Below are 23,550 nucleotides of genomic sequence, written 5' to 3'. Positions count from 1 at the left end.
TTCGCCGCGCCGCGTGGCTGTTTCATGTCGCTCAGCGTTGACTGGTTTCCTCTTCTTCACAGTGGTGATGACTGCAGACAGAGTGCTGAAGGTGTGTGTCTTGTGGTGTACAGTAACAACAACAAATTAGCATTTTTTTGTCTGTCTTCTTCACCGCGCTCTGTTGGGGTTTCAGATCTGCGACTTCGGGGCGTCTAAGTTCCTGTCTCACACCACTCACATGACGGTGGTGGGCACGTTTCCTTGGATGGCTCCTGAAGTCATCCAGAGTCTGCCCGTCTCCGAGACCTGTGACACCTACTCCTACGGCGTGGTGCGTTGGCAGTACTGTACACAGATACAGTAGTACTACTGACAGCTGGACTTAAAGTACTGCTTCGAAAACGTTCATTCAAACCATATTCTTGTTTGGCTTTGACATTTAACATCTAGGAAGTTAGTGTTGATTATTATTAGGAATATATCGAGGAAATAAACTGTTTATATTCCTCAAAGTAATGCATCAGTAAAGTATGGTTTGGTATCAGCGTTGGCTATCGTATCAGTACCAGGATGCATTCCTTTTCAAATTATTCCCCGCTTTTTTTGGATTGGGTATTTTGAAATTGCATTTCCATCAAGACGTCTTCGCAACCGTTCGGGAGAGTTGCATGAAAAATTAAAAGACGAGCAACACATGAAGGGAATCCGGTCTGAATGAAGCGTCTGTTGTCCTGTGGCCAGGTGCTGTGGGAGATGCTGACTCGTGAGGTCCCGTTCAAAGGTTTCGAAGGCCTGCAGGTCGCATGGCTGGTGGTGGAAAAACAAGAGGTAACCCCCCCCCCCACACACACACACACACATGCATGTGAGCACACCTTCCTGAACACACTGTCAGCATGTAGACTCATTAGAGTTTGAGAAGGCTGCAGGAACAATGCGATGCTCTCATGGTTTCCACTGCGAGCTGGTGAGGCTGAGTTTGGGTATTTTTAGGCCTGATGTCAGTTCTCTGCTCTTGTAAGGCCTGGATACACAGCAGTGGAGCTCGGCCAGACTCCCCTCCCCTCTCCCTGGCTCTACAGCCTTTACGAGAGAGGGAGAGAGAGAGAGAGAAAGAGAGAGAGAGAGAGAGACAGAGAGAGAGAAAGAGAGAGGGAGGTGGGGAAAGAGGAGGGTTAATTCAAGAAGTTTATGGGAGGCAGGGATGATGGTTATGAAGTGTTTCAGTTATTGACTTGCCTGAATCCCCCACAACAGACACACACACACACACACACACACACACACACACACACACACACACACACACACACACACACACACACACACACACACACGCTGTGTTCAACAAACAACTCTGAGAACATGATTCCTGCGTAGCTGTTGGCTAATCTCCAGATACGCTCCCTAAATAACTCACGCTCTCTCTCTCTCCCTTTCCCAGTCTCCCTCTGATTTTCCCCTCCATTGCTGTGCCTCTCCTCTCCTCCTGACCCTCTTGCTTGCCCTCTCTCCACTCAGAGTCAGTTTTCTCTGGGGATTAATCCTGAAATATCACTGTTTCCATTCACTGCACTGTGGAGCCGTCCGCCGGCTTCATTCAGACCTTTGGTGATGCCGGACGGGCATCGTGTGCGCAGGGAGATTATTTCAGTGCAGTGTTGTGGTTTTGTGGTGTTACTGTAGTTTGCATGTTATAGAAAGATTTATGGAAAGATTAGGACCTAAAGAATCAGAATCTGCAACAATAATCAAATAAAACAAAGTCTTGGCCTGAAAAATTACGTATTTTATACGAAAATATGGTCGAAATGGGGCCTGCCGGGACTTAAAATTGGAGCGGGAGGATTTGTGCGCACGGTTAAACATGTTTAGATTAAAACTTTAGGAGTTTAGACAGTTATAAAAGGCTCAATATTGCGCAACATTGGACATTGCACATAAAGTTTTTGCCATTTTCTTCTTCTTTTCTAAGCTCTTCTCACTGGATTGAGATGCGTAGGACTTGGAAAAAGTGATGTCACGTACAGTGTATGTCTAACAACCAATCAGGATTCAGCAATATTTGATTTGAAATGAGGTCACGGTTGCAGCTGTGATCGGTTTTCAGGCCACTGTCAATCAAATCGGATAAATCCAGACCCAAACAGTCCCGATGAAAGACGTTAGCTCAGATGATGAGTGTTTAAACTCTTTATAAATTATACATAATGATGTTTTAGCCACACGAGCAGCACTCACACCAACATAGGTAGGATTCTTTTTGGCTATTCGTTAAATGCCTTAACAACTTGCCGCGATTACATCACGGGATGAATGTCACACATTTTACTCCATCATCAGCTCGCAATTGAAATTTTCCAAAGACTTTTGTTTATGACTAAATACCCAAAAAAACTGATGACAGAGGATTTAAAGACACTTTTCAGGGGCTTTAAATAGTTGTTAGTCGTTTAATTATTTGAAAAACAGGTTTTGTTTGAAATAAAAAGCCTCTTCTTGTGTGTGTGTGTGTGTGTGTGTGTGTGTGTGTGTACAGAGGTTGACCATCCCCACCAGCTGTCCAGGAAGTTTTGCAGAGCTGATGAGGAAATGTTGGCAAGCAGACCCAAAGGTAAGCAAACATGGACGATGTTTCAGTGGTTCATCTCCTAAACAAAATGTATCTCACTACATTTCTTCATCCCGTGCGTGTGCATGCGTCTACAGGAGCGTCCGCAGTTCAAACAGGTGCTGGTGAACCTGGAGACCATGGCCAACGACAGCCGGCTACCGGACCAGTGTAACTCCTTCCTACATAACAAGGACCAGTGGAGGTATGCACACACACACACACACACACACACACACACACACACAACCTTGTATACATATCTGCACTGCGTCTGAGAATGGAGGCAGCTCATTTTTAAATGTATAAAGTAATGTCTTGTTAAAAATGACAAATGCAGTCTGTGATTTACTGCACTTCAAATAAAAGTAAACATGCATGCACGCAGAATTCGACGTGGTCACACGCGTGTGCATGCACACACAGCACTGCGGACGCCAAAGCTCGGGAGAGAAGTTGAATGTGTGACCCTGTGCTCTACTTTGGTCTATAATAAGCTCTCTGGAAAGCGTCCATGGAAGAGATTCCTCTGCTCCTCCACTCTGCCCTCGCGCCACCACGGGGAGAAAGACAGGAGGGAGGGCGGAGGGGGGAGGGAAGGTGGAGGAGAAATCAAGTATCAGCTGGAGAAGAGTAGAAGTTCAGAAAGGCCATTGGGTGCATGTGAAATGGGACTGAACAAAGGGAGAAAAACAGCGGGCGGCCGGAAGCGAGAGAGGTCGGCCAACAGGGGTGAGACAGGGGGGGGAGAGAGGTGGAGAGAGAGAGAGAGAGAGGTGTAGGGAGGAGCAGAAGAGACAAGGTGTGAGATTCTGTGCATTTTTTAACATGAATACAGCGAGGCAATCAATTCTGAGTGAAGTTTTGGGTACGGGTGGAAAAAAGTTGGGCAAGGAAAAGGGGGAGGCGAGGAGGGAGGAAGAGGGAGGTGAAGGGGCGGGATGAATGAATAGGGAGGAATGGAAGGAACACAGGAGGAGGTATGGCTGTGCGTCATGTCCGTCTATTTTTAGTTGCTTTAGTTGATTGTGTTTGTGAATGCAGCTCACGGACAGTCACGCACAACTCGGTGACCTCTTGTGGGAACACAGAGTACTGCAGCTGAATGTTTATACTTTATTTTGTCTTCTGCAGGAAGTAAACAAGTATACAACTTCTTCTGAACATTATTTGTGTTTGGTCCTGTTTGTAATTGCTTAGATTAACCTGTGCATGTAAAAAAAGTAGTGAAGACAACATTTCTACTTAAAAAAAAAAAAAATACATTTGTATCTACCATTTTATTTACATTCACATTTATTCACACACGAAACATTTATACCACATGAGTAAAGTTATGTTTTCACCAGAGATATGAAGAATTTCAAAAATAAAACTTTAATTTTTCATCTTTAAGGCCATATTATCACTTTACACCCGTGCGTTGGGACAATGGTGCCTCATTTTATAGAGAGCTGAGATTGTTCTGCAATTTTTGATGCAACACAAGGGTATGTATCTCATATGTGAGTGCCTTTAAAAGGTGAATTAAAAAAATTATGTAAAATAGAGAAAAAGGCCTTAGACCCTGAGGGGTTAACTTGTTAAAACTAAGCCACGTCTGCATGTGCAGAGTCCCGATGGATGACATACACTCCGTCATACTCCAGGTGTGAAATCGAGGCGACCCTGGAGCGCCTTCGAAAGCTGGAGAGGGAGTTGTACTCCAAGGAGAAGGAGCTGGAGGAGAGGGAGAGGAGGCTCCGGCTGTGGGAGGAGAGGCTGATGGAGCGGTCCAACATGTCTCCCAGTCCCACCTCCCTCCTCATGGAGCGCTCCAACATCTCACCAGTGAGCGGGACTTTATTTATTCTTCTTTCAGCTCTCTGTTCACGTTTACATTTACTCAATTGCGTTTTATTTTTAATTCCCTTCTCCCTGACTTCCATCAGTTCTTCCCACCGATGTCCATCGGCTCCTCCGGCTCCTTCTTCCGCTCGCATTCGCAAGACTCCAACAGCGCCACGGTCAGCAGCGCCGGCATCAGCAGCGCCGGCGTCAGCTGCCTCCTCCGCACCCTCAGCAACGGCGACACGGAGAGGGGCGGCGGCGGCGGCGGCGTGGCGCTGGAGAGGGGGATGGGCTCGCTGGACGGCGGGCGGCTGCACGCCGTGCTGCGAGGGTTGCAGGGTCGGTTGGGAGAGGAGGACGGGGAGGAGGAGGGAACCCTGGAGGAGAAAGGTTGGGGGCAGAGGGAGAGAGATGACACCGGGAGCATGGAGGGAGGAGGGAGGGTGCAGGTGACGCTCAGGAGCTTCCCAGGCGGCGTGGTCGAGAGGGAGGAGAGGACATGGGGGGACGGGGACCGGGAGAAAGGGGGGATGCAGAGGAGCAGGGTGACCACCATCGTCCGAGGGTATTCGGGCGGGTTCGGAGAGGCGGAAGGGGAGAAGGAAGGAGGGTGGGAGATAGAGAAGTTGGGGGACAGGCTAGATGATAAAGGCATGGAGGGCGGTTTAGAGGGAGGGAGGCTCCCGACCATGTTCAAGGGTCTCCATGGGAGTATGGGGGGCATGCTGTCCTTAGACATGGACGACATGGGGGAGATGGAGCGACTGGGCGACATGGACATGAACATGAACATGGGCGACCTGGGCGTGATGAAGGTCAGGAGCGAGCTCGGGGTCAGGGGTCGCAGGAATGACATGGGAGTCGTGCTCCAGGGGGTCAGAGGCGACCGCGGCGAGGCCGTCAGCCAAAAGATTAGAGGGGAAGTAGGCGTCGTCGGCCACTCGGGGGTGCAGGTGAGCATGCGGTCCTCGTCCAATCAGAACTCTGTGAAGAGCTGCAGCGTGCGACACGGAACCAAGATCGACATGGCCGCCGCCGCCATGGACATGATGGAGCTCGATTGGTCCGACAGCGACTAGAAAAAACATTAACACACACACGCGTACAGAAAACACAAGTAGAAATACATACAGAGGCCAAACTAGAATGATTTTGACTTGTTAGCACAAACGGTATCTGAGCTACAGTATGTGCATTTTTATTTTCATTTTTTTTAAAGTTTATTTAACCAGGAACGCCTCATTGAGATGAAACATCTCCTTTACAAGAGTGTCCTGGCCAAGACGGAGCAAGTAGCACATAGTTTCACAAAGATGCAGACATACAAGACACAAACAGTGACACAACATTTTTAGATCACAGCGCGAGTAAAAACCAAAAGTAAAAGTCATCATGTCATCAGTCCAAAACATCTACAACCAGGTGAACCTTCCTCCAACTCTTTCAATCTATTTTTTAAAATTAGAATAGCGTGAGAATCTCCAGTTTAAAAATAGCCGGTTTACACATTTATTTTGTTTATTTTTTTGTATTGAATGGATGAATACTTCACCCACGTGTACTGTGAAGTAGGAAGGAGCAAAAGGACAATGAGAGGTTGTCAGAATGACTTCACCTGTGTAATTTAATGTGCTATTAAAACTGCTGTCAGAGGTACAAGTGTTACAAAACAACACACTCGAACGCCGCTCAAATAAAGCAGCGCTGTCTTGATTCTTATGTTTTTTTTTCTTCTTCTTCTTCTCCTGCTTAAAAGGTATTTTGTAGTTTAGATATGATTTGTTCAAAAACGAGTTTTGACTTCATCGGTTCTAACTGTGATCTAGTGTGTGCATTTTTTTTTTTTTTTGGCATTTCTTTCTGTATATTTTATCATTTTTCAATAAAAAGAGAAGAAACTCAACATTCCAGTCTGCGTGCATACATTTTCTGAATTTGACAAACGCCTACGTTGCCACACATAATTGCCGTGAACCCACGTTGCCCAATAAAATGGCATCCGTCTCACACGCTGAGCAGCAGAGCCACGCCTGCCAGCACCCACTTGGCGGGCCTCTCCCTGGTTTTGATGCTGAAAGTCCAAACGTATGTGGGTCCTCTGATCTTGGTCTTGTACAGCGGACACTCGTAGATATTCCTGGTCTCCTGGCGGTCATTGGGCACGGCTCGCACCGAGATGACGGGCATAGCCGGGGTCAGTTCCTTGAGACGGGCTTCGGCGATCGCACCCGCCTGAGTGTCCCATCTTGCACCTGAGAGAGGAGCAACACAAGTGATGAAGGAACAGGAGAAATGGTATGTTTAAACCTCCATGTTGCCCCTACAAGAGCGAGGAAATAAACGGTTTGTCTACCTTCCATGTAAAGTCCATACACGTATGCGCCCTCCCTGGCGGGTTGGTTGAACTCTTCCTTGAACTTCTTGGTCACGTCCACCGTCAGGTTGACTTTATCTAGAGGCCACTCGTTCTTACGCGCCAGAGACTGCATCACCGCTGGAAACGCCAGAACAATACAACAACAACAACGACAAAAAGGATTGTTGTGAATAGAGAATAGAAGAATAGTGGGAGAGTTGTGAATACATATTTATACCAGTGAGGAAGGACTGTGGGTTGAATAGTCCAGACAGCCAGACCACACTAGGCAGAGACAAGTCCTGAGTCCAGCTGTCCAGCTCTTTACAGCGTTGCAACACATCATTGTACCTGACACACACACACACACACACAAAACAAATTAAAGTAACGTCAGTGTTCTGGAAACTGGAAAAAATACAGCTGCTGTAGATGGATTGTAAAGCAGATACTGAAATGTGTCCCTACATTTTTTCACATTTAAACATACAAACAGAGAGATGCGCACACACACACACACACACACACACACACACACACACACACACACACACACACACACACACACACACACACACACACACACACACACACACACACACACACACACACACACACACACACACACACACACACACACACACACACACACACACACACACCATATAGCCAGGCTGTAGGTGGAGGGGTACGCCAGCTTGGTCCAGGTATCAGGGACGTTGTCAAAGAACAGGGCTGATTGCAGCTTCTCCATCTCAGAGGAGATGGCCAGTTCACCCTTTAAATGCACACATTGAAGATGAGACACGAGGGCACTTACAGCTGTGCGACCCTTGTTGCACCACAGTGTACGGCCGCTCTCCCTTCAGATGAAGGACATCAGCAGTGTGTTGTACTGTTCGCAACATAAACACACACAAAGAGGTACGAAAGCGTACCTTGAGTCCCAGGTCGAGCCTCTTGAGCGAGCGCCGTATCTCGGAGATGAGTGTGTTCATGCGCTCGCACTCCTGGAAGCAGACCAGGATGTAAGGAGACCGCTCAGCTGTCTTGGAGGTGATGTCGGACATGTTGTACTCCTCCGGCAGCTTCTCCACCACCTCATCTAAAATGGTTTTCACCTGAGGGGGCGTGGTATAGAAAGTAGAGGTACAAATCGGTCTCTTCTCATGATATTTTGCGTGTATTATTCTGGATTTGTTCCACCTGTCATGTTATTATACGGTTCATGTGATCGTCTTCTCATTGGTGGTTTATAGTTTATAGGCGTGGCCACACACGTTTTGTTTGTTAAATGACCTGATGAAGCCCTGCAGCGGTTAAAACAAGGTGAATCTTCTCATGATTTAGCGATTAGAATAAAGGGTTTTTACTTCCTAATGTTTCTCTTTGTTCTAAGATTTTGCAGTGCTTGAATTGCCGTCATGTTTGTTATCTTTGTAGTGTTGTGTTTGCCAGGATCAGGAGTTCAGTTACGGGTCCAGTCGGTCGATGGCGCATTGAAAACGTCGGCGTCGCTACCTTCTCCTCCAGCGTCTGCGAGGCGCCCTCCCCCGTCACGGCGTCAGGAGACTGCAGCTCCAGCAGAGTGTGGAAAAGGTTATCCGACGTCACTGTCAGGAACTCGATCTCTGCGTTGGGGTGCAACCCATAATGCACTGGGCTCTCGTGGGGCAGCATCTCATCTATGAAATCATGGTAGCCCTGAAGAGTAAATGTTGAATGCCATCAATCATTGTCATTTGTTTACAACAAACACCAATGTTAATTATTTGTTTGTGTCGAACACGTTTAGCGGATAGACTTTTCTTGTGTGTATATTTTGTTCAGAACAGCTTCAACTGCAGAAACAGCTCTAGTTTACCTTGTAGTCCAGGTTGGAGGGGACAACAAACCCAGGAGCCAAAGAAAGCTTCCGGTCAAACTGAGGAAAAAACAGAGAGAAGAATTTCAGCCTGAGATCTCTAACAGAGTCCAAATGTTAAAGTTAACCCCAATCGCCAGACGTTCACTTTGTCTTCCTCTCTCAAACAAAAGTGCAAACCTGGTTGGGCTGCATGTATTCTTCCAGGTACGTTCTGCAGAGCCGTCTGTCCCAGTCATCGGTGATGTGTCCTCCATACATGATCTCCCCAAACAGATACCTCAGGTCCTCCCACGGCACCTTCAATATCATAATCATTACGAAATCACATGCTATGCAATCATCACCTGTATCCATCAGATGCATGAAACAGCCCCTCCCCCACCTGTGCGTTAGCCTCCAGGTAATTGTAGAGGACGTTCACGGATATCGTCAGGTCTCCGGTGTTGAAGGGATACTTTCGGTTCCAACCTTGGGACCCAAACTTCCTCCTTTCTGCCACGCAGGCGTGGAAGTAACACAGCGAGAAGAGGATGGTCTTAAACTCCTGCTCGCGGCTGCACTGGTCCAGGATGTCCTAGAAAGAGACCAACGGGGGGGTCATAAGCAAACAAACAAACAAGCGCTACTAGCATAAGGCACTCAGTTGACACTGCACCTGGTCAAAGTTGTCCAGAGCGGCATGCAAATTGGCGTGCATGCCCGTAGGGGGTTCGTTGGTGATCTTGATGGCGTTTTCCAGAATGCCCTGAGGAAAGCATGTCAAAACTGTAGCGTCTAAATTCTGCATTCTTCCTATGTATATATGTATATATACTTGATGGCTTTACCGCATGCACGATGCATTTCTACCTGCGGGATAATGTGCTCCTGGGGTGTTGGCGCCGGCTCAGCGCTCATGAAGACTCTGTAGTTCGGATTGCTGCCCTCACAGCAGCGCTCCAGAAGCTTCTCAAGTGAACCCAGCCAGCGCGCAACCAGGTGGATGTTCTACAGGCAGGTGAATGAAAACAAATCAAATGCAGGACAGAGGCTTGGTGAACTTTGAGGCGTGGAGTACTGAGAGTTATAAGAATGAAATATTATGATAATGCAGCGTGGAAGATGGGAGCATGATTGAGTCACATATTGATTTCCTAAGAAAAAATAACTTAATTTCTATCGATCCAAATACAGCGTATATAAAACTCATCTCTCTTCCAGTCAGACCTGCAATATAACCCAATGACCCTCCTTGGCAGCCAGCTCCATGGCTACCTCGGCCACAGCTTCCTGGCCCTGGCCCAAGGACACGTTGTGAAGCTTCCCGAGGTCGATAGTGAAACCCAGCTTCCTCCCTGGGAACAGGAATGTGTCGATGTAGATAAAAAAAACTCCAGTGAAATCCATCCATCCATGCATCCATCAAGTTTCCAGTACCCAGTGACTCCACATCTTTAAGTGGGTCCACTCCAGGGGAGAGGATGAAGAACACCGGCGAACCTGGACCGCTTTCTCTGAATGACTTCGCAAATTCAGTCTTTCGTCCCTCTGTATACTTCACCCCAAGTTTCTCCTCCACGAAGTTCCTGTGCGAACAAGAAAGAGCAGAAATAGTCTGAGGTTTGTGGAAAAATGTATAGAAAAGCTGATAAACAGAAAGAGTTAAAAACCCTTCCTCACCTCAGGGCATAGGTCATACGGTCGGGTCTCAGGGCTCTCATCATGATGAGCTTCTGCAAGGAGCTTTTCCCTTTCCACTCCTGAGGAAATGTCTCCTTCTCCGGACTTTCAGACTCCACCATCTTCTTCCAGCGCTTTGGAGAACCTTCAATGTCCCGATCCAGACCACGAAACTCATCAGTGAAACTCATGACCTAAGCAAAAGCAAGGGCAAAGCAGGTTGCATTGGCGCAGTTCCCTTTCCAAATTTTACAGTGTGTGTGTGTGTGTGTGTGTGTGTGTGTGTGTGTGCACCTTGATGGCGCTCCACGCCGAGTTGGAGAGGAAGTCGAGGGGGCTGACGTAGTGGTGGTCGATGTTGAAACGCAGAAGGAAGTCCAGCTCTCGCACATTTATCTCTTTACTCATCAGGAGCAACTGAAAGAGAACGGACACAACAGTCAGAGATGAAAACTCCCTCTGACGCCGACACACACACCGACACACACCTGGAAGGCGAGCTGTGCAGTAAACGTGAGCTTGTCTCTTTCGAATAGACCCCTGCTGATGTAGTTGAAGGTGGAGTAGGTGACACAGTCGATGAGCGTGTTCACTCTGCTCTTCACGTCCTCGCAGGCCTCCGCCATCTCCACCGCCTTGTGGAAAACCACGTTGAAGGCCTTGAGGACGAGAGGGAGAAGGTTTGTTTCGCGGTTTCATTCATCGCGATATGAATTCATTCAGTTTCTCAGTTGAGTTGCGGGGACCTTGAGACTGAACTGGTACATGGGGTTGATCTTGTTGAGATCGTTCATGATGAAGTAGAGCAGCGACGCTCTGACGGCGACCAGGCGATAGAGCTCTCTGGCTTCGTTTATCTTCACCTCGTTGACTTTCGCTTCCAGGACCTTGAGAATACGGGATGGAGGGAGAAGACCGGATAAGATGGATCACAGGAAGAAATACGTACGGTGCAAAACAAGTGAACTTACTTGTGATCTTCACAATCATCCGGTTACCTTCATCTCGATCTCGGCCGCGGTGTGCTTGGTGGTCTCAAGCTTCTCCACCAGCACGTTGTCACCCAGGAAGTTACTCTCTGCAGCGGACAGCCTGGACAGCAGCTCGTCCTCCAGGAGCTTCAGCTCGATCTTGAACATGTTCTGCTGTGTGGTCAGTTCACTCTGCGGAGATTTACACAGACAGGTTCGGCCATTATTTGAAGAATTACTTCCTCTTCCTTTGTGTATATTAAACAGATGTATCAATAAAACAGATAAACAGTGGATCCCCTCTGGTAGGCGCTTTAGAGCAATGTTTTCTGTTTCTCTTTTTGTCTTTTATATTGATCTTTTGTATATAAGTACGAAGATCAAGGAGAAACCGGAATCAGATTCCATGTATGTGCAAATTTACACGGCCATTAAAGCCGATTCTGATTCTGTTTTAGGACCAAAGCCCATTTTCAATAGCACAAAAGAGAAAGAGGATCCCAATAGCTGACTGAGCCCACCTTAAAGTGCTCCAGGTCCGGTCTCTCCTGGTTCACCACCTGGGCCAGCAGCTGGTCCTCCAGACCGTCTCTGGTCACAGTGAAGTTGATGAGCGTGGTCTGGGCTTGAATCTCTGGCTTGTAGTGAGGATTGGCCAACTTGGTGTGGAGGATCAGCCGGAAGCCTGGGTGGAAGAAGCACTCCTTGTCCCCAACCTTTATACAACTGTGAGAGAGCGGGACAGAGGACGGAAGTGTGAAGCACTAAGAGTTGTTTGTTTTGTGTGTGTGTACGGTACACACGTGCACATATGTGTGTGTCCATACCTTCCCTTCTTGATGGTGTGTCGCCCCAGCAGGGGGTCAATAACAGGGTCAATGGTCTCCTCGAGGTTCTCTATGAGCACAGTGTCCCCTGCCACTACGGCCTGTTCTATCACATCTACATAGCTGGCACAATAAAAAAAAAGAAGATGTACACAAATGGTGTCTGTTCACCCAGACAGAGAAAGTAAAAGTGCCGCTAAGAGCCAGAGCTCTGTATAGAAAGCTTTTATGGATGCACAAGTGGAATAAGGAAACACTCAAGGAAACACTCACCCTCTCTGCCCGAGACTGACGACCTTGAGGCCGCTGCCGTGGCGACTCTTGATCCACTTGATGCCTTGCAGCTGAGGGTCAATGAGCAGAGGCCAGCGCTCGCCTGCAGCGACGCACACAGGATCCACACGATCCACTATAATGAGCAAACCTGGCCGTGCACTTTTTCATTGATGCTGACTATCATCACTATTGTATGGAAGCCCATTTACAGCACAAAAAAGGGAGTCATAATTATGACAACAAAAAAAAAAGGTCATAATTATTAAAAAAAATTTAAAAAGTCATGGCAAAAAAAGTCCTAATTATGACAAACATTTTTTTGTTTTTTTACAAAAAAAAGTCATGACAAAAAAATTAAAGTCATGATTATAAAAAAATAAAAAAGGCATAATGACAAAAAAAAGTTATAATTATGACAAAAACAAAAATGGCATAATTCTGAAGAAAAAAAAATTACAAAAAAAAGAAAAGTCATCATTATGACAAAAACATTTTTTGTCATAATTACTTTTTTTGGTAATAAATATATATATATTTTTTTTCATAATTATGACAAAAAAAGTCATAATTATGACAAACTTAATTTTTTTTTTTTTTACAAAAAATATAAAAAATCATAATATGACTTTTTTGGTCATAATTATTAATTTATTTTTTCTCATAATTATGACTTTTTTGTTGTCACAATCATGACTTCTTTTTTTGTGTGGCGGAAATGGGCTTCCATACAATGGTGATGTTATATAGCATTAATGTATCTGCGTATTTACTGCCACTACTCACAGTTTGTGAGGATGGACGCATTCTGAGTTGACATTTTGTCTCCGGGTAAGCCCTCATTGTTCCACTGGGCCACCATCGCATCGTCAGTCAGCATCAACACTGGATCTAAGCCATCCGTCATGGGGATGAGATCCTGATGGAGAAATGAGCAAACTAAGAAGACATGTGATCACGGGCTGCATGGCGGTGCAGTGGTTAGCTCTGTCACCACACATCATGAAATGCTTATTCACTTTAGTTTTGTCTTTCTGTCAGGACTTTCAGACTAAAGTTCCCCTTTAAAATCTATTTTTCCTGCTGCAATGTTGGTAATTTCCAAAGAAAGGAAAGTTTACATGTGTATCTGCTTCACTAGCTATATATATTTTGATTATGCCTCTTGAGAGGCCACATTAGCTATCCTCCCGGATTGGCCTTCGTCAGCAGGTACTGTGATATAAATGGAGGACGGCCTGTGTTCTGTTTACTGAAACAATTGTCAGCAGAGAACTAGCGATGACGAGATGAAGCGTTTGTTCACAGAAGGGTTCGTTTCTCCAGGCCTGTTGGCCGCAGAGTGTAAAACAGGCGTATATATTGAAGATGATTTAAACCATGTGATCTCTGTATGTGATCTTTGGGCTGGTTTTCTTGTGAGTAATGCCTCAAATGGGTGTAACCCAATCCTTTGATGGCGGTGGTTTAACCATTCGCAGAGGCAGTGAATGTTCTTGTGCAACTATGACAGGGATAGAGGAGAGACTTTATTGTTTTTTTAAATGAAGGAACAATAACTTGTTTTGGCTATGTGCGTCATCAATGACATCATTTGTCTAAAACAATGAAAAACCTTGATACACGATTCACATACAACTGCCTGGATAACTTGGTAGAGCACAGTGAACCGTGAGGCCCTAAAGATAGCCTTATAACTTAGGAAATCTTCATCGTCAGATACTTTTTGGTTGCGCAGGAAGGGCATCCAGAGGTTGTCCTGCAGCTCCCCCCTGTACTTCTTGGAGAAGGAGCCGGCGTATGAGATGAAGGCCGCGGTCAGGAGGACGTCCCCGCTGAGCGTTTCCTCCTGTTCGTGGTACTGAGCCACTGAGTGGGCCCAGCGTACGTTCTCACTCTGCAGAACAGCACACATGCAGTGAGACCCCTATACAAGACGCGCCCCGTATTCCCACTAAAGACCAAACTAAAACGCCCATTGGTTGTTGCTGTGCCTACCTCCAGTCCTTTGACCAGCCGGTTGGCGAGCTCTATCGTCTTGTTGGTGCGGTTGACCTCCTCTTGAAAGCGAAGTTTCTCCGTTGTGGCTTTCTCGAAGGCTGATGTTAGAGTTTCCAGGCTACTGTCCAGCTCCTAAGAGAGAGAGGAAATATAATGACCCTGGATGCTCCTTAATAAAATATCTCTAACGCTGTGTGTAAGCTGTAAATTACCAGACAATTAAATTAAAATAGCAGCGGGGAAACCACACATTAACCTCTCGTGAATGTACTTAGAAAGGTCTGCTATTACCGCTAGTTCAACAGGATGATAAAATACTTCCAGGGGCATAATCATAATCATAGAGACGTTGCTGCAAGAGGAAGGGGAGTGGTGGTAGATTATCACAGGGCCTTTAAAGGTGACCGCCACCAGGAGTAAAAACATGAAGAGCCAGGAGGAACTATAAACCAAATGCAGCCTCTTTGTAGCAGGTACATGAGTAATATGTAATATGTATTACGCTTGCTATGTATATATGTATAAGATATGAATATGTATATATGTATGTCTTATGTATAAGATAGTTTGCTTCAATGATTTGTACATTTGTTTTGTTGATGTAGTCTTAATATTTTGGGTGGGCCTTGACATTATATATATATATATATATATATATACTACATTTAACTATATGCGAAGACAGAAGACACTAAAAGAAAGATGAAGAAAGAAAAGGAGCAATTATTTAAACAGACATACAGTAAGTTTCCTCCTGATGGCCTCTAGTTTCTCAGCAGCCTCGGCCAGATCAGCGTTGGCTTGAGACAAACACATTCTCTTCATCTCCACCTCACATAACACCTGGGGACAAAACAAACACACACACACAGACGAGTGTGAGTTGTATATATATGCTATCAGTAAAATACCTTGTAAGTTGTATATGTAGACAAAACAATAACCAGAAAACCACTTAATATATGATCAAATATCATCCACACATTGTGTATTTGATATTCTGAAATATAAACATAAAGCAGAACACTTTGAACTTACAAAAATCTATCCAGGGCAGCAATAGTTGGGGAAAGAGAAACATCCAATCAGCAAACAACAGGACCACAGTGCTGTACACTGACAAACCTCACACACATTAGATTGTGTGACACTAAATATGGCCGCTGGTCCGCACCTCGTGGAAGCGTATGATGTTGATCACCCAGGCGCAGAGCCCCGCGGCGGCTGAGGATTTCTGTCGCACAAACTCGGGGTTGAACTCGGGGTCACTGAGGTGGTCGTCTCTCACTGACCTCACCGTGGCCTCGGGGATGTGCTCTTTGTCGAAGTTCACCAGAGCTTGAAGGAAGTCGTCCACCTGCACGTGCAGATGTGTGTGTGTGTGTGGATTACATAAAATTATGTCACTTCACGATCTCCAGGCTTTTTTTTTCTAAATCATGAGCTGGAATTGAGAAATTACATCAAATTTAAATACACAATTTCACAACAAAGTGTTTATATAAAACTGGAAATAAAAGAGACTTTGGCAAAGTGCTTCAGTGAGATCAAAAATCCATTTTACAAGTCAGCCGCAGCACAAAGAACATTAAATATAGAGGTTGTAAATCATTCAGTGTAATAAAAAAATAGATAACATACAAAACCAGTAAACGAGGATCGCAGTCCATATATTTCATCACAAAAATATGAAAACAGATACACAATAAAAGACGAGAAATAAAACCACAATCAGTAATTTAAAATATGACAATGTTATGTCAGCAGTAAGGGGAATATTTATTTGTGATGGACTTTTTTGGCTTCGTGGTCGCCAGCCATTAATCTAAAAAACCACTCTACGCGACGCGGCCGTAAAACGTCACCTTGCTCATGACCATCTTGGAAGCCTTCCAGCTGCGATCTTTGGGGATTCGGCCTTGAGGCGACAAAAGCACCAGAACCGCCGCTGAGACGTTGGTGACAATAGCCGGAGGGTTGGGGAACGTCCTCAGCTCCGTCACGTTCAACTGGAAGAGGCACACAAACACACACACATGCCAATCTTGCAGTTGTAAGCTTTGTGTATGTTTTTGGGGCTTTTATTCTGAAGGGGGAAAACGGAAGAAGAGGTGCGAAGAAATGTTTCGGGGGAAAAGACGAGACGATAAAGTAGTTGCCGACTTGGCTGATTGCATGAAGCATCTTGTTGTTATTTCCTTAATATTACACAGAGTAGGCACAAGATAAACCCTCGGCTTTACAGTTTTGTTTTATATTTACATCACTAGCAAAGGGTTCATATGAAATTGATTAAATTAAATCACATAAAACAAATCCAATTAAATTAGGCATTTGCACCTTTGCCATAGTTTAGCTTTTTTTCAATGCGTGTGCTGAGTTTCGCTATTGGTGTCAATATAATGAAATCTGTTGGAGGAGTTAAAGTAAATTGCTCAAATAGATTATTTCTTGTTTTGCTCCCAAGTGGTTGATTTAAATTAAACTTGCAGGGTTTGTGCCGGGTCCTTATGTGGATACGTGTTGGAAAATTTCCGTTGTGATTGGCCCAAAGTTTGTAGAGTTTTGTCTCTGATGTTATGAAGTATATTGATGAATATCTTTAAAACGCAATGAGACACAAAAAAGACATACAAATGTTGGTATCGTCTTCATCCACTGATGGTCCAATCAGACCTACACTAGAAAGAGGTTGCAAAAATGTGTTTAAAAAAAATGAAATCAAATTAAAATCTCCATCAAAGTCCATTAAAAAGGCAATTCATTTGCATAAATAACACTAATAAGAATCCCTACAGTTTCAATAGGACCTTTACGGCCTGCCCTTGTCTGAGCTTAGGCTCTAATAATCAGCTGTGGAGACAGGCGGTCTTTGTATATTTTATATCTATAAGTGATTTACTCTGTTGAGTGTGTTGAGTGCTGTATTGGCTGCCTGTAGGGCCGGTTCGGCCTTGGCCAGGTCGTCCTCAGTCTCCTGCTGCTGTTTGGTCACTTTAGCTTGGATCGCTGCCACCTGAAGAAACAAAGCAAAGTGTGAGAAGTCTACTATTTACTCTGAGCGGGTTGTTGCAAGCTTGGCTGATGCTGTGTCGTGTAAACTGAAGAAGTGGGACATAATTAAACCAAAGAATATTTTGCTGATTCACGTACCCTTTGCTCCTCTGCATCCGCCACAGCTCTCTCTTGGTTGAGTCTGTCTGTCTGTTGTCCTATTTTAGCTATGAGAGCCTCTATGTCTGAGTTCCTCTGCCACAGCTCCACCTCTTGCACCGCTAGCTTGGCTTTTAGATCCTCTACCTGAGCAAGACAGACAAACAACATAAAACGGCTGGACAGATTGGGAGAAAATACGCAGACACACAAAGTAGATGTATAGATATATTGTCCGACCTGTGACGCAGTCGTCTCCAGTTTCTGCAGGCCGTTCTCTAAGCGCTCCATCTTCTGGGTCAGCTCTGTGCGTTTCTTCCCCAGCAGGTTGCCGTACAGCTTCATAAACTCCAGGAAACTTTTTGGGGTCGTGTAGTTGAAGTGTTTCTCGTTCTGTTGGTACTTGACACTCACCTGTACGACCGGAGAGATGGCGTCAGAGAAGGCGTCGGGAGCGGTCACCGCTCATGACGCTTTTGCAACAACTTACCTCGTTGACACTGGTGTGAGCGTAGGAGATGAACTCACTGATAGATGCACGCACATTTGGCTGTATAAGATAAACACGGACAGACATTTTGGGAATTATTACACTGGCAGGTATTGGTTGGAGTACAAATATAATCATAATTCCCTTCTGCTGTTTAATTACATTTGATTGTTCTTCATATTTATGGATACAGCTGGCGTATTATCTACATTTCTATTCCTAAAACTACCGAAGAGAAGAGGAATAAATGCATCTTTAAAGAAAGGGAATATGAATGCTAGTAGGCACACCTCGAGTCCAGGTATCTTCTCTATGAAAGTAGTGCTGACAGACTGCAGGGCGTGCTGAGGCCATTGGTGGAACCAGTCTATGGCTGTGCAATTCACCAGAGCCGGAAACTTTCGCGCACGTGTTCGCAATGTGAACCCGACTGGGGAGAAACACAAGACAACCTGGAGGACAGAGAGGTTGGTGGCAGACATATTTGACAAATCAATCATATGCATTAAAATAATGCAGGTGTCATATTACATTTTCTATGCCATATCACGCTTAATAATGTTTCGGACCTTGAGCTGTCTTCGTATCCTCTCAATGAAGAAGCTCCAGCAGTTGTCTCTGCTGTCTATGAGTCCTAATCCTCTCAGCTCCATCCGGATCGATGTCACAATCATATCCACTTCTTCATCGCTAAACAGATCTGGAATATCCCCTAAATAACACAAACAACACAGGCTCAAGATTAAAGCGACGAGTTTTTCACCACTTACTTTTACATGTTAACTTGTGTACAATATGTCTTCTTTTTTTTTAAAAAATGCAGAGAAATGTAATTTGTCTGGTGAGGTTTTATTTAAATCTGTACCACACTAAAGCAAGAAGTCAGTGTAGCAACACCTGAGGCCAGCATATCGTTGATGAGCACCAGGAAGCGTTCATCTGGAATCTGGGCGTCTGTATGAAGGAAAACTGTCCCGATGTTCTTCACCCCGACCTTTATATACAACGCTGCTATATCACTCTGGACATGGGGGGAGGGTGGGTTGCAGAAAAGGTATAAAAGATACGCAAATGTGTCATGCTACGTGTTCATTAGGCATTAAGTGTGGCATTTTGTATTGTGCATGCTTGCATGAATGCATTTACCTTGAGGTCATTGATGCCATAACCTTTACGCAGCGTGATCTGGAAAACTTCCAGCAAGCTGAGGAAGGCAGCCAACCGACACAAACTCTGCTTCCCACTGCCTCCAACGCCCACCAGCAGAGCGTTACCATAAGGGGCCTCCAGGATACGACTGATACGACATCTGAGCACAAACGGTAGAAGTGATAGTGTGTGTATGCTCCGCGGTTTACATATGTGCTAATCTGTGTAAAACCTCCCTTGTGCATGTGTGCAGAAGGTGATGTGTATATGGCTGCAGTGTCTTACACATGCTGGATAGCTTCTTCAAACAGCACCAGGTCCATGACAGCGTGCAGCTCATTATAATGCTCCAAAGCATCAGCCAGCGTCTTCTGGAGTTTCTCCCAGTCTGAAGCCTGTCAAGACGGGCAAATAAACAAACCGGGCTCTCTTGAGTGAGGCCAGCGGTGTTCAAGTAACGATGTTTAAATGAGGTCCTTATCAAGACTTGAGTCAATTAACTTTCATTTCAAACTCCATACAAGGGAGAAAGGTAATTAGTTTGCTAATGACAGTGCATTCATCCTCATTTATTTTCTGACGGATTAGACATGACAGCAGAATTTGCGCCATACCGTTTTTTAATATGTGAGCAACAGTGAATCTACATAATAAATTGATTAAAGTCAAAAACAATTAATCTCACCTATTTTATTACCACGGTTAATAGCGAATAAATGGATGCTCGAAAGTCCAAATTGTAACGAGCTTGTGTGTTTATGAACGTGTCAAACCTGGTGGTAGCGAGGCTCTCCCACTCCCTGGGCAAAGTGACAGTACACCAGCGGCTGGTGGATGAAGGTGGACTCATCTATTCCCTGAAATTGGCAGAAGCGGAGATGTGAAAAATGCAACTCGCCACAACTAAACTGCCCTTCTATGGCTAGAAATAGAGCAATTATTTTTAACTATACAGTATGACTGCCTGACAGATTGCCTAGAAACATCATCTGTCTTGTTACATTCTTGGTTTCTGTGTGGATCTACATTTATCGCCTCACATTGCATATTTTTTGACAGTTTAAAGGGTCCGTATGTGTCTACTTTCTTACCTCGAAATATCTCTTGCCAGTGTCCAACAGTATTTTGTTGAAGAGCTCCACATCTTTCTCCTCCATTAGTTTGTCGGAGTAGACCCTGGAGCTCTCGTGGAGCCACAGGTGAACCAGGTCCATGGGATAACGGACACTCTCCGGCAGGGCAAACAAGATACCCTTCACATCGACGGAGTCAGTAATCATGTGATTCAGTTACAAACACGTGGCATTTCTTATGCGTGTGTGTGTGTGTGTTACCTGGAAAATGTTAGACATGTCTCTCAGGTTGAAGATGTAGTGGAAGCGTATTGCTGTCGGGAGGAAGTTCTGACTGATCTTTTGGTGCAGACAGACAGCTGCCTGCAGAAGCAGAACCAAGACACGGATGGATGAAGAAACAGTTGGGATACGGGCCTTATTACTGCATGGAGTGATACATTGATAGATCCATATTATGCATGGATTGGAACATAGAAATACGGTTTTAATGACAGATGCTGCAGGCTCACCTGCATGAGAGTTCCCACTGAGCGGGAGACACCGTAGCTGAAGCCTCCCTGGAGGAAGTGAGCTGACAAGATGCTGGAAAAGATGGTCGCTAATGCATCAGCACCGGGGAAATGTACCGCAAACACTGAGAAATGCCTCTGACAGGATGAAAGAGTGATGTGAAAATGCCATTAAGACGCTGTAGTATGATTGACCTGAAGACACGCAGAACAACAACTAAAGAGTATCCGTCAAACTACTTTCTAAATGTAAATACTCATTATATAATGTTAGAATTAGTAATTAGCTTTCTTGGACATTGTAAATTTAATTTCAGATTTTGTTTGTGATTTCTTTGTAACTTACTTTCACCGCTGATTAAAACCATTCCGTTGTCATTCATCCCTTTATAAATTACTTTGTAAAAGCTAAGAAATTATATAGCAATGGTGATAATAGATTTCGAACATGTGTGTCTATACCTGTAGTCTGGGGTTGATAGAGAAGCTTCCAGCTGTTGGGTTCATACATGTGATATACTGGCAGCTATGTATTTCCTTCAGTACCAGTCGTTGCCTGTCGTACCTACAAAGGTTTGTCTACTTAGATTAAATTCACTGAACATAAAACATGTGTGTATTGTGTGTCTGTCTTACCAGTGGCTGTAGTCAAGGTGCTGGCGTATGAGTGTGTGCGGCTGGACGGTCCCATAAATGTCCACCTCTGGCATGTTGAGGTCGTCAATGAAGTAGATGAGCCTCTTTGCGGTGGGGGGAGCGAATTTACGACCGGCTTTCTTCTCCAGGGGTTTCTCCAGGACACCTGAGGTCCATGAAATGCAGACAACAGTTGATGAAAAATGACAAGAAAGAAGGGTCAGAATCTTATCTTAATCATATGCTTCAATAAAAAACAGAACTCTTCCTTTATCAGGAATTAATTGGGATACAGCACCAAGAGATAAGCATGTCGAGACAGAATATGTCTCTTATGTACCAAGCTTACCAGTAATAAAAGGGACATTTTTTACTTTTAGATCATCACAATCCCAAATCCATTGTATCCCATCTATTATAACACTTGCAGTTTCCCAGTATAGCTTTAAAATAGCGCTGTTATATCTTGCAAAAGCACTATTGTGCCAGAAAATGCACATCATTTATTTATTTTCCTGTGATTCTTACGCTGCAGCATGGCGGATGTGGTGTAGTAGTTAAAGGGGACTTTAGCCACTATGAAGTCCTCCTTCAGCTTGGCAACTTTATCAGACACGAGGATGGTCTTGCCCACTCCGGCGTTGCCCACTAGCATGATGGGCTTTCCTCTCAGGAGCAGCAGGTCCATGAAGTAGGTCAGACAAATGGTCTCTGGAGTGTGAACCAAAACAGTCTGAAACACACAACACACGACCTGACTGAAGGGGCTCGTTTACAATGTGGTCAATAGTGAGTGGAAATCATGATGTACACCCCCTCACACATCATTTACCTGTAATGGTACATCAGGCTCCAGCTCAAACGGCTCCATCTTCTCGCTCCAGGGAGTAAACTTCTTTGTCTCTGAGTCAATGAAATAGTCAAAGACGGTGCCCTGGGAAGGAAACTTCACTGCCCTCATCTCTTTCGACCACCAGCGGCTGAATTCGGTCCGATAGTCATTTAGCTGGAGCATTTTTTTGGGGGGAAAACATGTTATCGTAATACAACATAAAACACAACAGTAAAACTGGAGTTAACATTTAGTCACCACATACATGATCCTGGAAGAGAGCCCCTCCAAAGGCCCAGACACAGGCAAAAACAAAGTAGATCTCATAAAGTTCTCGGGGAGAGTCAGCAGGAGTGTTGTCCTCTGTCAGCAGACAGTCCAACAAGGAACACAGAGTCTGAAAAACACACAAACATGTAGCATCTGATTTGATTGTAGAAGGTGACACAATAGTTCCCTTTGCTGATATGCAAAAAGAACAACATAGAAATTGAACATCTGCGCGTGTTCGTGACACATAGACTGAGACTCTTTGGCCCGTCGATGAGATACACATGAGCATGTTGCGTGCTCTCACCTGCACCATGCTGTTCTCTGGTATGGGGGTGATGGTTTTCAGGTTGCAGCGGACTTGTTCCAGGCAGTACGGCACATACTTATCAAACAGAATAGTGAGGTTGGCTCGCTCCGATTGGGCCAGTCGGGTGTCTATCCAACTCGTCACATACCTGGGAACACAGTCGGGACAGCACCAGACAACCCTCCATGAATTGTAGTGGCGGGCCGTGGATTTTGTACCTAAGCAAGCTGTTTAGTTTAACAGCTGATCGCTGATTAGCGCTAGCTAGCTGGCCGTTAGCATGTTGTTTAACACACTATTCTCGAATAAAGAAACAAAAAGGTGAAATCTGATTGATGAGCTCTACGTGTGCAATGAGAAAATAAGCTAATAGGGAAAAATAATTATAATACATGAAGTGTGTTTGTGAAAAACAATTGAATTATAAAATAGATTTAAAAAACAAACAAACTGTAACTTTGTGATTCGGCCAGCAGAGAGGGCTTAGCAGATGAATTCACAGGTGTTCTTATGTGGGTGTTTATGTTTGTGGGTGTGTATGTGTGTGTTTGTGCTCATCTTTGTGGTTGTGTGGGTCTTACGAGCTCCAGCCGAGGTCCTGTGGGTTCACAAAGAGTATCCCCGCCCTGGACACCGTCGCTGGAGTAGCAGCCTTCAGATGAGAGATCTCAAAAAGTAGACGCATGGATGAGGACAAGCTGATCCTTTCATTACTAGCAAGCGTCAAAACCTGGACGGAGTAGAACAT

At 45.0% G+C, this 23,550-nt stretch overlaps 2 protein-coding genes across 7 annotated transcripts in view; one reads left to right on the top strand and one right to left on the bottom strand.

Moving 5' to 3' along the window:
- The window catches only part of LOC137802349 (mitogen-activated protein kinase kinase kinase 13-B-like), a 9,542-nt gene extending 4,040 nt beyond the window's left edge, over positions 1-5,502 (top strand). The window contains exons 5-11 of the mRNA XM_068600153.1: positions 63-91; positions 176-313; positions 724-810; positions 2,522-2,596; positions 2,692-2,798; positions 4,243-4,423; positions 4,525-5,502. Coding sequence (XP_068456254.1) covers positions 63-91; positions 176-313; positions 724-810; positions 2,522-2,596; positions 2,692-2,798; positions 4,243-4,423; positions 4,525-5,502 — 1,595 coding nt within the window. The remainder of the gene's footprint in view (positions 1-62; positions 92-175; positions 314-723; positions 811-2,521; positions 2,597-2,691; positions 2,799-4,242; positions 4,424-4,524) is intronic.
- Positions 5,503-5,573: 71 nt separating this feature from the next.
- dnah9l (dynein, axonemal, heavy polypeptide 9 like) overlaps positions 5,574-23,550 on the bottom strand; it is a 33,313-nt gene continuing 15,336 nt past the window's right edge. For 2 of the 6 annotated variants that reach the window (XM_068601608.1, XM_068601650.1), the window contains 47 exons: positions 23,384-23,532; positions 22,800-22,950; positions 22,488-22,619; positions 22,223-22,396; positions 21,919-22,123; positions 21,391-21,556; positions 21,217-21,319; positions 20,755-20,892; positions 20,504-20,605; positions 20,261-20,422; positions 19,943-20,026; positions 19,455-19,564; positions 19,167-19,329; positions 18,918-19,041; positions 18,590-18,732; positions 18,311-18,472; positions 18,021-18,080; positions 17,771-17,944; positions 17,531-17,677; positions 17,280-17,393; positions 16,243-16,386; positions 15,552-15,734; positions 15,119-15,220; positions 14,375-14,509; positions 14,100-14,273; positions 13,163-13,295; positions 12,377-12,479; positions 12,104-12,226; positions 11,798-12,002; positions 11,304-11,468; positions 11,052-11,192; positions 10,794-10,964; positions 10,600-10,722; positions 10,306-10,499; positions 10,063-10,211; positions 9,853-9,980; positions 9,496-9,633; positions 9,302-9,391; positions 9,029-9,220; positions 8,824-8,943; positions 8,644-8,703; positions 8,301-8,483; positions 7,718-7,900; positions 7,430-7,557; positions 7,018-7,130; positions 6,777-6,917; positions 5,574-6,675 (listed from right to left, as the gene is read on the bottom strand). In XM_068601608.1, the coding sequence (XP_068457709.1) occupies positions 6,428-6,675; positions 6,777-6,917; positions 7,018-7,130; positions 7,430-7,557; positions 7,718-7,900; positions 8,301-8,483; positions 8,644-8,703; positions 8,824-8,943; positions 9,029-9,220; positions 9,302-9,391; positions 9,496-9,633; positions 9,853-9,980; positions 10,063-10,211; positions 10,306-10,499; positions 10,600-10,722; positions 10,794-10,964; positions 11,052-11,192; positions 11,304-11,468; positions 11,798-12,002; positions 12,104-12,226; positions 12,377-12,479; positions 13,163-13,295; positions 14,100-14,273; positions 14,375-14,509; positions 15,119-15,220; positions 15,552-15,734; positions 16,243-16,386; positions 17,280-17,393; positions 17,531-17,677; positions 17,771-17,944; positions 18,021-18,080; positions 18,311-18,472; positions 18,590-18,732; positions 18,918-19,041; positions 19,167-19,329; positions 19,455-19,564; positions 19,943-20,026; positions 20,261-20,422; positions 20,504-20,605; positions 20,755-20,892; positions 21,217-21,319; positions 21,391-21,556; positions 21,919-22,123; positions 22,223-22,396; positions 22,488-22,619; positions 22,800-22,950; positions 23,384-23,532 (6,732 nt within the window). In that variant the 3' untranslated portion in view covers positions 5,574-6,427. Of the gene's footprint in view, positions 6,676-6,776; positions 6,918-7,017; positions 7,131-7,429; positions 7,558-7,717; positions 7,901-8,300; positions 8,484-8,643; positions 8,704-8,823; positions 8,944-9,028; positions 9,221-9,301; positions 9,392-9,495; positions 9,634-9,852; positions 9,981-10,062; positions 10,212-10,305; positions 10,500-10,599; positions 10,723-10,793; positions 10,965-11,051; positions 11,193-11,303; positions 11,469-11,797; positions 12,003-12,103; positions 12,227-12,376; positions 12,480-13,162; positions 13,296-14,099; positions 14,274-14,374; positions 14,510-15,118; positions 15,221-15,551; positions 15,735-16,242; positions 16,387-17,279; positions 17,394-17,530; positions 17,678-17,770; positions 17,945-18,020; positions 18,081-18,310; positions 18,473-18,589; positions 18,733-18,917; positions 19,042-19,166; positions 19,330-19,454; positions 19,565-19,942; positions 20,027-20,260; positions 20,423-20,503; positions 20,606-20,754; positions 20,893-21,216; positions 21,320-21,390; positions 21,557-21,918; positions 22,124-22,222; positions 22,397-22,487; positions 22,620-22,799; positions 22,951-23,383; positions 23,533-23,550 lie in introns of those variants that run through there. The other 4 variants (XM_068601617.1, XM_068601628.1, XM_068601637.1 and 1 more) reach the window with 4 other exon arrangements.

The sequence above is a fragment of the Clinocottus analis genome, unplaced genomic scaffold (assembly GCF_023055335.1).
Source record: "Clinocottus analis isolate CAN_PGR_092001 unplaced genomic scaffold, fCliAna1.0.p SCAF_11, whole genome shotgun sequence".
NCBI classification, from domain to species: domain Eukaryota; kingdom Metazoa; phylum Chordata; class Actinopteri; order Perciformes; family Cottidae; genus Clinocottus; species Clinocottus analis.
This window is presented reverse-complemented; position numbering and strand designations above follow the sequence as displayed.